We start from the raw sequence: 16728 nt of genomic DNA, 5'->3' as shown, positions 1-16728 counted from the left end.
CCAGTTGAGGTGGTTCGGGCATCTGACAAGGATGCCTCCTGGGCGCCTCCTGGGTGAGGTGTTCGGGCATGTCCCACCGGGAGGAGGCCCAGGGCAGACCCAGGACACGCTGGAGAGATTATATCTCTCGGCTGGCCTGGGAAGCATTTGGTGTTCCCCGGATAAGCTGGAGGAGGTGGCTGGGGAGAGGGAGGTCTGGGCTTCTCTGCTTAGGCTGCTGCCCCCGCGACCCGGCCTCGGATAAAGCGGATGAAGATGGATGGATGGATGGATGGATGGATTTCAATTCATATATTGTTTCACTGCCTGTTGATCAGCTAGACCGTTCTCTTATTACTCATATTGTTCTTCATCTCAGTAGTTCTTGTAATTATCAGGTAAAGATGGGCATGGTGAATCCCTGTGCCTTAGTCAGTTCCTGCCATTTGATGAAGACTGTATCAAGGACTTGGGTTAATGGCAGATGCCTGACCTATCAACAAGCCCTGCCAACTCAGCCAGTGCCCACACTTCAGCATACCTGTGAGCGCTACCTCATCCTCCTGGAGCCCTTTGTGGAGGTGGATGAGCTGAAGAGAACAAAACAGCTGGTGCAAGAATTCCTGAAACCAGGAGGCGTTGGAGAAAAACTGCAAAAAGGCCTAGAAAGGAAGGCTCACAATACTGACAACTGGGTAAGCCTAACAGCAGTGCTGAAGGGTAACTTATAGGTGCGACAGTTATGAAAACTCACAGGGAGCTCTGAGCCTCATATTCCTTTAGCCTTAAATAGTGACTGAATTACTTTATCCAAATCTTCAAAACTTGACTTTTTTGTTTGTTTGTTTTTAAATTTGATCATTATTAACAAGCTTTCAAGCTGGTAAAATTAATTCCTTACTGAAAAAGCTCTTACCTGTCCTGTCTTGGCTAAATGTACACAAATTTCTAACCTTTTTCATTTAATAATTATCAGTTCTTATCAAGACTGCAGAGGAGTGAGCAACTATGTTCTCACAGTGAACTCATCTTTGTGCTTGTCCTACTAGACCTGAGTGCAACATTAAACAATGCTGATCATAGCATTTTACTAGAGAGAGTAGAAGCCTTCAATGGTATTAAAGGAGATGTAATACACTGATTTAAAATGTATTATGTTTCAATTTGATAATATTGGAAAACACAACATACATTTTTATTGCTATGCAGATGGTGCCCAGCTATGTTGATCCATGAAGCCAGATGGCACAAATAAAAAGGCTTTTCTATTTCTAAATTCAGAAAAAAATTAGATTGCTGTATTTGGGCCTAAAAGCTAAAGAAAAATGGTGTCTAATCAGATACTCTGGATGGCTTTATCCCTGGCCTTCAGAAAGACTGTTCCACTGAATTCCCAGCAAACATTTTTTTTTCCCCCCATCTTTTTGAAATTAAATGCACTAAAGTAATTTACATTTATATGCCTTTAAATTCTGCCCCATTTGTTACACAGTGGACTCAAATTGCTAAGCTGCTATACAACCACTGTTACTCTGTCTTCTGTCTGTTAGTCAACCTGGCAATATACATTTAAGTACCTCTAGTTGTATGCTCAAAATTCACAATACTCACTATAGAACTTTTTTTTTTTTTAATTATGACTTGATGTCAGTGATATAGATCTTCATAAACTGCAGCATGAATAGATCAACAGATGTACTAGTTGAGTACTAGCAAGCTCTCAATGAAAGTGCAGACGTTATCAACTGCATTTAACTTATTGTTGCACAAACACAATCCTGAATTTTGTGGGTGGACTGTAATACATTCTTGCACTTACCTAAAATTATTAAAAAAACAAAACAAAACAAAACATGAAAAGGAACCAAATCTGACTTTCTGGGGGCATTTTATGTAAATTTATCTTTAATTTTGTTTATTTGTGTATGTGAGTAAAGATACCTTTTTTTTTCTTTTTCTTTTTTTTCTCCCCTTCGGAAAAAAGGGTCCTCCCCCTTTTTTCACAATACACTACAAATTCATGAATAGTCTTCTCCAAATGAAGCGTCTTGATCAAATTGAGTATGTGTGTATGTGTGTATGTGTGTATCTGTGTTTAGTTAACAGACTATATGGTGCAGACTGACTATCTTGACAACCGTCTGCCTGTGGTGGCTTATTCAAATAACAGTGGTTCCTTTCCCCGAATGGACTTCAGGGATGAGGAGGGACAAATAAGGTGAACTATTTAACTGTATACTGCATTATGAAGGGGCGGGGTCTACAGGAAAATGCAATGAAAATAAAATCCTGGGCTGAGTTTGGGGTGTTAAGGCTGCATAACACAAATGATCTCAAATGATAGGATTGGTAGTTTGTCACAATGGATTCTGAAGGTCTGAATCTTGGTCGTTTCTGATTGCTATATTATGGACGTTATATTATGTCAATGCCATGCAAATGTTTATCTAAATAAACATGTTCTCTCCCTAGGTGTGCTGCCAAAGTGATAAGAGCTATTTTGGACTCCAAGACAATGATTGACAAGTGAGTATTATCAGATCAAGTAAAACAAAAATCAAAAAGCTTAGAAAGTGGCAGGTATTGAGAATTATTATTTAAAATTCAATATTCTGTGATTACCTCCTGTCAACAGAAGGGTGCTAACGGGATCTGGGTTTACTGTATCACTACAGTATAGTCATTTGCGTTTCAAACCTCCACCCAGTACTGATAACATTTGAAAATATCTAGGCCTGTTTGTCGGGAGGGAGGGAAATGGGTAATTGTGATGCAATGGAAAGCACTGAGGAGCTACCAAGGTTACATTGACCTAAGTTCCAGGTATACCATAAACACATCGTGTGATCATACCCTGGAAGTTTCAGGTCATTGCAGTTTAAAATTGTTTGCATTTCCCTTATAAAGCTGATACTCATATTTTCACTGTTTAGTGTTATTCCCACACATAAGAATAAGTCCTTGTTTCTCATGTGGCTGAGGTTTAACTTTAATCAAAGTGCCATAGCTTCAGACATGAACAGTAAGTTATTGTTGACACAGGCATCATGTTTAACAGTGAGGCGCTACCAGTTGATTACCTGGGAGGAAAACCCCTGTGTATGAAGCAGTATTCCCAAATGCTATCATCATGCCGTATTCCGGGCCTGGAGACGGACTCGGTTGTGTTCCATGGCAAGACTTCTTACCCTTCCAGATGCATTACATTGGCATACAACAGTCAGGTGAGGAGCACATCATCACACACTTGTCTGACATTCTGGAACTGTATTCATCAGTTTACAAAGAATGGTGTTATAATACATCTTAGTAGAAAAAGTGAAGTTGAAGATCAAGCAGTTTAAAAGGTGTAGAATGCACACTTTTCACTGTGCTAACTGTAATTGCTTTCTTCCACAATCCACAGATCATACTTCTCCAATATTGTTAAGATTCAACCCTCAAGTGAGCACATAAACAGTGATATGTATATCACAGGCACTAGAGACAAGGATTTTTAGGAACTCTGCCAATTCATTTATTATATAAATCATTTTATTCGGGGAAAAGTCCATCCTGGATTCTGGAGCCTTTCACAGCTGACTTTGGGTATGTGGTAGGAACATCAATCCACTGGTGTGCTGCATGGCCGACACAGACATTCATGTTCACATTCGCACAAAAACTGCCACAGGCTCCTGGTAAGGGCATTATAATATGAGCGAGTGGAGGATTTTTTGTACTTACGACAGTAATAAAGCACAAAATTGCAAATAAAGTTGGGTAAAAACAAAAACATTAGACTGACATCATGTAGATGAGAAGTTCAAATTGCTTTAATAAATAATATGTACACTATAAATCTAAGAAAAACAGCTGCATGAAGGTATAAAACAAAGTATGTTTGGGATCCTATGCCTGACGTGTGTTCACCTGTCACAGAATGAGGAGTTCTTATACAGCTTTACAGAAATCGATAGGAAATTTTTCCTGAAGCATCCTTTATAGCAGCGAGGCTGAATCCATCAGAGGGTGAAGGAGCTCTGCTGCCTCAGAAGTGTGGATTTGAGTGGCAGTGATGTCCATGATGTAGAGCAGTTTGTCTGTACCTCATTTCTGACCAATGATGCTTCCAGCCTTGAGGATCAGTTTGTTGATCCTGCTGGCATCTCTGGCACTGATGCTGCAGATTAGCAAAAGCCCCAGACTGTGTGGGATGGTGATCATGGCAAAAGTCACTCTGGTAATAAGTGTAAATAAAAATTAAACTCTGTGCTAAATGGATCTATGTCAGATGATACACATCCCAAATTTCTGAAGGAATGTTTTACAACCAGTTATTTTATTCTCTTATGGTGGGCAAGTTCACTCTCTCACACACTCCCTTCCCGTGTGTGTGTGTGTGTGTGTGTGTGTGTGTGTGTGTGTGTGTGTGTGTGTGTGTGTGTGTGTGTGTGTGTGTGTGTGTGTGTGTGTGTGTGTGTGTGTGTGTCCTTTCTTCAGTTCTTTATGCTGGAGGTCTACAATAGTGATGGGACTCCTTTGACTGTGCACCAGCTTTGTGTTCAGCTGGAGAGAATCTGCAGCTCTTCACTGGAGACGAGCACAGAGCCCGTTGGCATCCTCACCTCCTTAAATCGTGACTCCTGGAGCAAATGCTATGACAGATTGATCCAAGGTGAGCACAATTATGCTTTTGTACAGGTGTAAAGAAGCTAATGTATATGTAAGGGGGATTAACTGGGAAACACTGCAATGCAAGCGCTAAACTGATGTTAAAATGAAACAACGTAATATGAGGCCAGGTAAAACTGGAAGTTCTCCATGTAAGAAAATTATATTAAGTAGTCAGTGAAAACCAAACTGCTTTATTGAATCTCTGAAAACCCCTGTTGATCTCATAGCATAGCTTTCTTTTTTTTTTTCATTTAAAAAAAAAGGTAGAAAAGAGCATGTGGAATAAGAGTTGCCACTATGAGTGTTCATTAATTTGAAGAGAGTGGTGATGTTTTCATAATAAGGGTATAATGGGCACCAGTGGATTCCACTAAACTGAGCTCAGAAACCTCTGTCCTGTTGTTCTGAGTGTTTACAGCCAAACCTCACACATTCCTGTTCAGTAATAATACTAGGAATTTATTGAAACAGAGCAGAACTGGACTTAACGGAGCATAGGAACGTTTATATAAATTGGCCAAAATGCAGCTGTTAATGGGACTGTGCTACTACTAAACAGTATGTTGTGTTGCATGAGAGTGGGAATACTGTGCATATGACTTATATGCACAGTATTCCCACTCTCATGCTTTCCTCCTTAGACAGTTGAGATCATTTATTCCACCATCTGTTTTTGTATTGTTACAACTGATTTCAAGGTGTAATGCAAAGAGTAGAGGGGATGTTTTTAAACCTGCTTTGAACACTAAAAAATTAATTTAGCAGAGGTGGGGACAATTGGACAGAGGCAGGAAAATCAACCTCATCCTCCCCAGCAAATAGTACCTTGAGTTCCACACATTGCAAAAAACCCCAAGGTGATGCATGCATTTATGAAACTGGCACCGTAACACTATCTTGTCACACAGACTGCTTAGGATTTGATGGTTAATGCAAACAAATGGCATATAAGTGACCCCTTACAATCAACTGACTCAGTCTTATATCTATTTTATCCTAGTCTTATCACCATCTTGACACACCCAAAGTCAGTTTGAAGATGAGAGTGGTCCTTGCGGCCTGGTCCTTGTCATCAAAACGACTGTTTTAGAGGCAAAGGGATCAAAAGTTTATTCCACATGGTTGTAATACTTTTGGTCACTCAGTTGTCTTGGTATTAAATACTAGTGAATAAAAGTAAAGTCAGCATTATCACAGGGGAAATGAAGGAGATAATCCGGGTGACAGACACCAAGAATCCCCCGAAAAGCAGAAGTGCTGGGACAGGGGGACAGAGACAAGATAACAGTGCATTTGAGAGGACCCTTGTATTAAAATGGTGTTTCCCTATATGGACAACATAATAAAGCTCTGGCTAATTCAGTTTCTATTGACTATCATATACTGCAACATTTGGTCAACAATGAACTTTTTTTTTTTCAAATTATTATTATCAATGGTATTATACAAGTGCTGTATTAACTTCTAAAGGTGTAAGTATTTGTCTGAATAAAGACTGAATATGAATGCATGAATTATGTATGCTTTGTCTGTTGCATTTGTGTCCAGATAAGACCAACAAAGAAGCGCTGTCAGCTATCCAGAGGAGCATCTGTGTAGTATGTCTGGATAAAGCCATGCCTCAAGTGCCTGATGACATGTACACCAGATGTAATGTCCTCCAGATGATGCATGGAGGAGGCAGCCAGTGGAACAGTGCCAACCGCTGGTTTGATAAATCACTACAGGTGATTTGATTCATAGTAGACAAACTTCATTTGTATGGTATCACAAAAATGGTTTGCTCTTTAAGGTAACAAAAAATTCTAGCATCACTTATAAAGTATTTTAAAAATGCATATATAATTGGATACAAATCACAGAAATGAATACAAAGAATATTCTAACAAATGATAAATTTTAACTTTAAAACCTTAGGTCCAACTAGGTTGAAAAGTTAGTTGTTTTGTTGTTGTAATTGTCCTAAGTGCTGCATTCAGTACTGTGGACAATGATGTATTATTACAGTGACTAGAGCATGCAGTAGGTAACTAATAGACTCCAATTTCTTCATGTAAACGGAGTCCTCTTAACACACTAAGGTAATTATGTTAACTGAGTTCCACAGGGTTCTGTGCTAGGACCAGTTCTGGTTACATTCTACAGGCTTCTCTTGGGTAGTTTAATTACAAGGCATAGCATAAATTTTCACTACTATGCGGATAACACACAACAATTATAGTGCAAGAATGTCTTAAAGATCTCGATGACCTCTAATTTCCTTCCAAGTCCAGATTAAACCAAGGTTATTGTACTCTGTCCCAAAAATCTTAGCAATATGGTATTTAACTCTGTTACACTCAAAGTTATTACCTTGACTCCAGTAATACTGTGAGGAATCTTGGAGACCTTTTAAACCAGGATATGTCCTTTAGCATGTTAAACGAATATATAGAACTGATTTTCTTTCTTTTGCATAAGCATAAAATGAGAAATATCCTGTCTCATAGTGATGCTGAAAAACTATCCATCCATTCCATCCATTCGCTTCCGCTCATCCTTTTCAGGGTCGCGGGGGGTGCTGGAGCCTATCCCAGCTGTCATAGGGCGAGAGGCGGGGTACACCCTGGACAGGTCACCAGTCTGTCGCAGGGCCAACACACAGGGACAGACAACCATTCACACCTAGTGGCAATTTAGATTGTCCAATTAACCTATCCCCACAAGTTGCATGTCTTTGGACAGTGGGAGGAAGCTGGAGGACCCGGAGGGAACCCACGCAAACACGGGGAGAACATGCAAACTCCACACAGAAAGACCCCGGCCTGATGGTGGAATTGAACTCAGGACCTTCTTGCTGTGCAGCAACAGTGCTAACCACCGTGCTGCTGAAAAACTAATTCATGCATTTATTACTTCTAGGCAGAACTACTGTAATTCATTATTATTAGGATATCTTAAAAGCTCCCTGAACAGTCTTCAGTTGATACAAAATGCTGCAGCATTTTGTACTGACAGGGATTAGAAAGAAAGAGCAGATTTCTCCTATACTGGCTTCTCTTCATTGGCTCCCTGTTAAATCCAGAATCTAATTTAAAATACTTTCACAACATACAAAGTCCTGAATAAACACTCCATCTTACTAAGATTTTACAGTACCATATGACCCAATTGGATCATGTGATTGTTAGGTTTTTCATTATTATTATTATTATTATCATTATTATTATTATTATAGGGTCTTTACACTACAATATAAAGCATCTTGGGGCAACTGTTATGATTTGGCCTTATATAATGTATTGAATTAAATTGTATTCTTGCATCACAATTCACCGACAGTCTAAAGATCTACAGAGCAAAACTAAAACTGAAGCACAATGTCTTAATTAGTGAAAGATGTAGACTAATCCAGCTTGAAACGTAATGCTAACGGCTGTTTTCCCTTCTTTCTTTCAGTTCATTATTGGAGAAGATGGGGCATTTGGTAACAACGTCTCACATAGTTGTTTAGATGGTACAATTGGTATGGCCTTGACTGATTATGTTTTAGCATCCATGTAAGTATACATACAAAAAATATAGTGTTCTATTGTTGTTTGGTCTGTTAACAAAAGCTGAGTTATGAGGCAAGGTGACTTCTAAAAATACACTATTCTTCCCCTAACAAAGACAAGTGTATTTCTTTTTCATTAAATTTATAAGACAAAAGGATAGACTGATCCTTGTGCTTGGGGCTTGGACATGGAAGCAACAACCTAAGGAGAGAACTTTCAGAGAAAACTCATTTCCACTGCTTGTAAAGGCAAACTCATTCTTTCAGTCATTACCCAAAGTCGTTGACCATAAGTGAACATGGGGACATAGATTGACCAACTAAATAAACAGCTTCCCTTCCCTCAGCTAACTTAACCACAATGGATTGGTACAGCATCCACATCATTCCAGAGCTGGCAAAAGTCATTCCCATGAGCACCTCACTCCTGAATAGGATATTGAGATGAGTTCTACTGGAGGAGTTAAAGATCTCCTGGAGCAGAGGGGCCTCTCCCAGATCATCCCAGTGAATCCCTACACATTTAGGCATGCCAACCCTGTTCAGCATCCTCACCACTACCTCCTCAACTCACCACAAGGTGATGCTCAGTTGACCGCTCAGCCCGAGTGTTCAGACCATAAAGCCGCAGATATAATAGGATTTTTTTTTAAAAAGAAGGAAAAAGAAAAATATCACCCTGCGATGTCCTGGTGCCACATCTGCTCATGAAGACCCTTATGTTTGAACATGTTATGGACAGACTGATCTCAATCTGAGTGTGGTCAGATTGAGATCATGCAGGCCATTCCTCTAATCACACCCCTCCAGGTCTTGCTGTTATTGCCCACATGATTGTTGAAGTCTCCCTGTAGGACAAAGTTGGTTGGTTGGTGGTGTACTCTCTAGCACCCCACCCAACAACTTCAACAATGCTGGCTACTCTGAACTGACTTTTGGCACATAAGGACAGACAACATTCAGGACTTGTTTTCTAGCCCAGAAGTGCAGGGAAGCAACAATCTATAAAACCCATGCCAAAGGATGGATTCACCAGCTACTTCAGTGTGCATGTCAAAGTATCCTTGGGGAAGATCTGTACCTCCAGTTACAACTATTTTTGATTGTGTGCACAAATTTTAGACAAAAAGCTTAGGCATTGTCAATCTGTGGAACCAGAACCCCAATCCAAGAAGGCTGGCTTAGCTCTGTCTAAAAAGTCCAGTCTTTGATCGCATGAGTATTATCCAGCAGGCAGTAAAGGGCTACGAATGAGCTGATGGGTGAGGGGGCTTGCCCAGTTTTGAATGCCACTTTCCGGGAGCTCTTCTACCAGCCACTCCTGTTCTGGCAGCTCCCCTTTATATTGATCTGTTACTTTTAAAAGGGTGGTGTAACCTGTTAGAGCTATTTATACTAATGTGGATTAATACTCAGGTTTTTATCTTTAATGTTTAACAAAGGGTTAAAAAAATGTTCTTGGGGATGGGATCTCTTTCAATCCTGGCTTTCTTGACATAAAAAAGTGTCTTTGGGGATGCTTGAGGCTTTGAGTGCCCAGGGTAGCGCTGTGAAAGTACAACTTCAATTACTGGGCAACTCCAGATTGAAACCACAATCTAATCCAATCTAGAGACTGGTTTTCCATTAACATAAGACATTGTTTTACTTATGCTGGCTTTTTTTCTGCCCCTCAGTAGCATTCCCTGTTTGTCATTTGTATTTTATTTTATTTATTTATATTTGTCTCCTTTTTGGAAACAGCAAGAAACTAGAGATCATGGAGTCTTCCACGGTGCCTTTGCCCACACCTCAGAAACTACACTTCAACATCACAGCTGACATCAAAAAAGCAATTGAGGAGGCCAAACGAAGCATTGATAAGTGAGTACAAAAGCTACTGCTCAAGTTTTAGCTGCATAGGCCCACTGAAAACAAAATCCATCCATAGAGGAAAAACCCAAATAAACATGAATAAGGGTGTTTTCACACCTATAGTTCATTTGGTTCAAATCAGTAAATGAGTTTGTAAACTCTTCTTGTGGTTTGGTTTGTTTTCATGCACAGAATAATCCAAGTAAACCTCAAGCGCAACAAAATGCGTCATGTTCAATCCGCTCATTGGCCAAATGTGTCTGGGGCAGGAGCAACAAAAGTAAACATGGGAAGAAGGCGCTGTAATCCCGGACTATTGGAGAACAGAGAATTTACGTTCATTTCACAGCTAGCTGTAAGCCCATGCAGACCTTTGCACATCCATAGTACCTTGCTCCAATGAGAATGCAAATTGTATGTTGCTATGGGAAGTTTTTAGCTCAAACTTGAAATGTGCACCTTATAGATAGTTTAGATTGGTCAGATAATGCTCATACCATAAGTATGAGCATTGAGCTCTGGAGTTCATTTGGAACCGTACAGAGACCACCTCCTCCAAAGGGTCTCAGTGCAGTTGTTTTGATCCACACCAGAGTGTGATCAAATGTTCACACCTGCACAAATGAACCAGAGTTTGCTTTTAAATGGACTAAACAGACTAAACTTTGCTTCAAAATAACCATCAACGGAGCACAACTTTAAAACTAAAAGGTTTATAAATGAGCCCCCAGCTGTAGACAGAGGCTCATTGAAATGGAAAACCCTCTGTGGGCCATAATGTCATGAGGGCTCTGAGGGGGAAGAAAATAACCCCAGGTTTCTTTTCAACACTGTAGCTAGGCTGAGAGAGTCTGAGAAGAAAATTGTCTCATATAATTTTAAACATTTAAAATGAATAAATAGCCATCCCTCTGATGTAACTTTATGTACAGGGTTCATTACTTTTTTTTTCTTCTTCTTCTCTATCCAGGCAACAAACATGACTGAGAGTGGACTCTTCTCTGTGCCTGTCCTGCTAGAACTCAGTGCAGTATTCGATAATACTGTAATATTTTATTACACAGTTGAGCATCCCGTAGGAATTAAAGATGATGCACTGCAGTGGTTAGAACCATATCTGATGTCCATATAAATAGGGAGTCTTCCTTACACACTAAGGTTAATTTATGGTGTTCCAGATAAATCTGTTCTGGGACCGCTTCTGTTTTATATTATACATGCTGTCCTTCGCATTGCATGCTGTGAACTAATAAAAAAACGGCATATTGGCTTATCTTTAGCTCTGTTAAATTCAGAATCCAACTTAAAATCCTGCTCCGCACATACAAGGTCTTGAATAATCAGGCTCAATCTTATCTTAATGACCTTATGGTACTGTATCACCCCATTAGCACATGTTACTCTCAGAGTGCACACTTACTCGTTGTTCCCAGCATATTTAAAAGTAAAATGGGAGGCAGAACCTTCAGCTTTCAGGCCCCTTTTCTGTGGAACCAGCTTCCAGTTTGTATTCGGGAGACAGAAACCCTCTTTACTTTTAAGATTAGGCTTAAAGCTTTCCTGTTTGATAAAGCATATAGGTAGGGCTAGATCAGGTGACCCTGAATCTTTCTTTAGTTACACTGCAATAGGTGCAGGTTGCTGGGGCTTCCCATGATGTACTGACATGAGTGAGGAAGAAACACACTTTTCAGTCTCCATTTGATCATTAGTTACTGTTTTATACATTGTGTTGTCCTGCCTCCCTCCATTGGTGCCACCTCTCCCAATGACCTGATTTTTAAAAGAGAAATTGCAGTGCAAAACTTCATAGTTCATTACCTCCATTCTCCATACTTAAAAAGACAAATATACATATTTTAATAGCAATACTTATAACAGGAGCATGCAATACACAAACACATCTGTTATCCCATCCTCTTCACAACAGAATCGTCCAAGACCTGGATTTCAGTATTCTCTCATTCAACCACTATGGGAAAAACTTTCTAAAAGCAAACAAGATGAGCCCTGATGCTTTCATACAGATGGCTATACAGCTGGCCTACTACAGGTGAGTCATTTAAACCTTTATGGAGATGTTTTTGTAGGCCGACTTTTTCTTCACTAGGTTAAGATGCAACAGAAAATCTTGAACTCATTAATAGTAACAACCTGGCTTCACACTTCATTCTTTGAAAACACAAAATGGTGTAGTCACAGAAACAATTGTTTTGTTTCCTGTATAGACCTAATTGAGAGGAAAACTTATTTAACATTCACATAAAATGTTGATCCTTATCAAAATCACCCGTATTTCTTTGTTAATCTAATTACTAAGCAGGCTATAAAGTTTAGGCATATAGATTGTTGCCAGCTGACCCTTCTGAAGGGCCTGGCGCAAGATTTTCATTACAACTGTTAAGTTGTAATGAAGTCATTTGTATGAGACTGGTGATGGTTGCAATTCTCAATTTAAAGAAGGTTTAGGCTGCACCAACAAAATTTTGACATTTTAAACTTTATATTTATTATTAGCCATGCTTTGTAGCGATAAATGCATTCTAAAAATTCCAGCGTTACAATGGATCCCCACTCTGTTGACTGAAACATTGGTCTAGGATGGTAGAACATCAGTCACCAGGAGTCTGTGTGCAGATTTTACAGATGATACTAAATCTTTTAGTCTCAGACGGAAAGAAATGAACTATTTGTATTTGAGCTATTGTAAGTTTTATTGCAAACAATTCTCCAGGTTTATGCAAGCCCAATTCCAAATCTGTGTAAAATGTAAAGGGGAAAATGGAATGTCGAGACTTTACAAAAGGGATGATCCTTCATTTGTGGATGGCACAATGAAAATGGCTTACTGTGCCATCTACAAATGCAGGTTAAAGCTTTAACATGTAAAGTAAAAAGTCATGTGAATATATATTCCAGAAATGTTGTCATCTATGGAATAAGGTTCATTTACAATGGACTGAGGCAAAGTAGAAAACCGTTCTATAGTCAGATGACTTGACATTTTTGTTTTTTGAAAACAAACCTTGTTTTCTCCACACTAGAGAGACATCGTTTGGCTTATCAGCACTTTACTAGTGAAAGCCCTGCAAATTTCAGCAAAACAATACTAAACTGAGTACTGCAACTGTGTGGCGTCACAGTACAAGAGGGCCGGAGCTGAACTGGCCTCCCTGCAGACCAGATATTTCATCACTTAAAAAATTTTTTTTACATTTTGCGATGAAAAACACAACAATGAAGACCAGGACTGGGGAGCTAGAAGCGTCTGACAAAAATGGAGCAACATTCTTCTCCCAAAAGTGCAGCAACTGGTCTCCTGAGTTTTCTCACATGTGATAAAAGTGGGAATACCAAACGGTGGTAAATGTTTTTAAATACTCTAGTGTGACTAGAACATAGCTTTGACTTGCACATAATTGCATTCTCTTTATATTTTCTTTTTACACAGCATCCCAACATTTTTGGAATTGGGGTTGGATTTTGGAACACAGGTTGTTTAAAATATTTTTCTCCAATCTCTTGGCAGGGTGCACCGGCAGCACTGTGCATCTTATGAAGCAGCTTCCATGCGACTGTTCAGGCAGGGACGTGTAGGTGAAATCCCCTCAACTTCAAGTGCCTCAGTTGCCTTTGTCATGGCTTTTAATGACCCAAACAAGAAGGTATGGGGTGGGTTAGGGAGAGGGAGGGGGGTTGCAGGTATTTCACTCTAGGATTGTGGGTAGAGTTATTTTTCTTTGACACTGAAAATAAAATTCAGTGCCACAGAAAATGATGTCAGAGCTCATAGTACATCTGCTGTGGATGATTGCATTATGACTAATCAATCCCCATGAAGAATCTGAATGGGATTTTTACCTGCAGAACACTCTGTTCTGTTGCCAACTTTCCTTGGGTCTCACTTCAGCATTTGAAGTAAGCTAACAGTTTCACTTATTTACATGATGCTGCTACGTAATGCTTTAGATTACAAAGTTCAGTCATAAACACTACCCTGTTACAAGTGATGAATTGTAACTTGTAATCTTGTTGTACAGAACACAGAGAAAGTGGATCTTTTGAGGAAAGCTATAGAAGTGCACAAATGGAACACTAACATGGTGAGTTTTAATGACAAAAATGCTCAGTGCTTCAGTTTGGTGGCAGTCTGTTCCTGTTAAATAGGACAACAAAATGTTAACATAAACACACACTACAGTAAAAATCAGCTTACAAACTTTGCACCTCTCAGTCCAGGCTGGGTAAACACAACACCACTAACAAGCTCTGTATTTACATATCTTTCAGCCGTATTCAAAAATAACATCATTGTTGAGAGTGGTGGAAGTCACACTGTTAGTCTGTATGAGCAGCTGTGTAGACTACAGAATGAGCTGTGCTGTTCCTATTGGCTGTTCCATTACTCAGATCTTTTCCTGAAAGGGGCAGTGCAGCAGCCAGGTTGATTTAAAGCGACAGACACTGAAACAGATGATTGTTGCAGACACTGTACAAAAAATGCTGTCTGATATTTCTGGAAAACTTCAAATATGCTATAAATGTAAATTATGGGGACATGTGACACACATTATTTTGACATAAATTGGCAATGGTTAAAAGTGTAAAGTTTAAGACGCCTGTAAAGATGCTGAACTCTACTCCACACTGATGCCAACAAGGTAATAAATGCAGGAAAGAACAGCAAAGATGGGGAAGAGAGGACAAGCTGTCATACTGATGGGCAGCAACAACTGCTCTTCTAAAATGATTTGATGGCCTTTCTCTTTGGCGTTGAATGCTCCAAGAGCAGAAAACTGTCATTTTAAAAAATAAAACCGTTCTTAAAAATCCCTACACTGCTTCTTTGTTTTGCCTTAGTTTTTTTATAGTTTATCAGAGATTGTATTTACCTAACGATCTAGAATTATGACTAGATTGTAGTCTTCTCTATACAGCCGTGGTAAAAACAAAGGATGGGTAATAGAACTCAATGGAGACTGTATAATTACACAAAGCCTTCACTATCCCTTGTGTATCTGCCGGTCTGCTAGCATCCACTTGAATCTGAGACCAGATGACCTTTTTCTTCAAAATGAAACTTTTCATCAAAATGTACCACCTGCACATGGGCCTAGGCGATGGACTTCAAAGAAGTATATCAGGAATGACTACTTAGCTGTACATGTCCATGTCACTATAATCTAGGCTTAAGAAGACGATCATAGGATATAAAACTATGGGGAACGAAAAAACCTCATGCAAACATGGATCAAAGAATCAGACTCTTTTGTTGTTGTCATGCTGAGACTGTCTGAAATATACTGTGTAAGCACTCTACAGGTCATGTTTAGTCCTGTGCAAATATTGTGAGTTGTCTTCTTTGTAAAAGGAAATTAGTGGACAGACAGTCTTTGGGCACTTCCTGGGTCTACAGCACCAAGCAACTGAGAAAAATATTCCCATGCCGGATATCTTCACAGACGAGGCGTCTGTGAAGATATCCGGTAAAGTTTTTGACTATCGACTTGCTACTAGTCAGGTGAGGAGCACAGCTGAAATGGAGCTGACAATATGTTAATAGTATTATATTACTAGAGACATATAATCAAACTTCTGTCTGCTGCAAAAAATGGTTAATGTTTCTCCAATTTGTATCTTTCCAAACTGATGAGGAAGGGACTCATTTATATTTTGTTTAAATATTATTTTTGTTTTATTGTATTCAGACAGCAGCCTCAACTGATAGTTATGATTAAAAAAAACAAACAAACCACATATTAAGATCAAGGACACCTTTAGGCGCTATATGTCATGGTATTAGCTGTGTTGCTAAACAGGTTTCAATCATTCTCACAGAAGTGCATATCATATGGTTTAACACAATAATTAACCACTATGTCAAACTTTGTTCTACTTCACAAGGTGCCGTCCAAATCTGGTTGTCTTCCATGTGCTGGTCCTTATCAATATAAAACGTATGATATATGCTATACTCTTTTGAAGGATGACATGACTTTTGTGGTGTCAGCCTTCAAAACAAACACAGAAAATAATTCAGAAGAGCTAAAAAAAGCTGTGGAGGATGCACTGCTGGACATGAGGACCATACTGTGAAAACAAAGACGTGAGTGAAGTGGTGGCTTTTCACTTTTGTTGAATGAGAATGTGACTAAGAGGCTTTGCTGTTGTAATTTTATTAAAATATAGTTTCATTCCACAATTCTGTGTTTATCCAGACTTGTTAGCACTTGTTACCAAGTTTGGGACCCACTGTGTTTGGACCATTCCAAAAGCAAAAATGAAGGCAGTAGTCATCTGCACTTTTGCAAACGACAGAAAGAATAAAATTTTTCTTTTTTTAAATGGACGTTTGTTTTTAAATAAAAATGCAAAGGGTGTTCAGGATTCTCCCTTTAACACACTAGTCTACTGGTCAGAGCTTTTGGTCTACATTTAAAATAAATAAATAAATAATAATAATGTGCATGCCCAAATAAAATGTTATCACAATTAGGATTACCACAGAGAGAGAGCTGAAGTTTAAAAGTAAAGCAAGATGATTGGTGCTGATTCCAGCAAACACATTTAAGAAGCAAGGGTTTAAAACAAGGGAGCCAACACGCACGTGTGTGTTTGGGGCGGGGGGGGGTGTTTGTTTTGTTTTGTTTTGTGGTTTTTTTGGGGGCTTGCAAGCTACTTTTAAAATGACCAGGGTAGTGGGG

At 39.2% G+C, this 16728-nt stretch overlaps 1 protein-coding gene across 1 annotated transcript; it reads left to right on the top strand.

Moving 5' to 3' along the window:
* The first annotated feature begins 383 nt into the window (after window positions 1–383).
* LOC116319147 (carnitine O-acetyltransferase-like) lies at window positions 384–16500 on the top strand. The gene is made up of 11 exons (XM_039614762.1): window positions 384–674; window positions 2079–2197; window positions 2452–2505; window positions 3038–3203; window positions 4462–4636; window positions 6184–6362; window positions 8074–8174; window positions 9914–10033; window positions 11955–12077; window positions 13554–13689; window positions 14065–16500. The coding sequence occupies exons 1-11, from the start codon at window positions 384–386 to the stop codon at window positions 14185–14187; spliced, it is 1587 nt and encodes a 528-aa protein (XP_039470696.1). The 3' UTR covers window positions 14188–16500.
* Window positions 16501–16728: the final 228 nt, after the last annotated feature.

Source organism: Oreochromis aureus, linkage group 7, assembly GCF_013358895.1.
Source record: "Oreochromis aureus strain Israel breed Guangdong linkage group 7, ZZ_aureus, whole genome shotgun sequence".
NCBI classification, from domain to species: Eukaryota; Metazoa; Chordata; class Actinopteri; order Cichliformes; family Cichlidae; genus Oreochromis; species Oreochromis aureus.
This window is presented reverse-complemented; position numbering and strand designations above follow the sequence as displayed.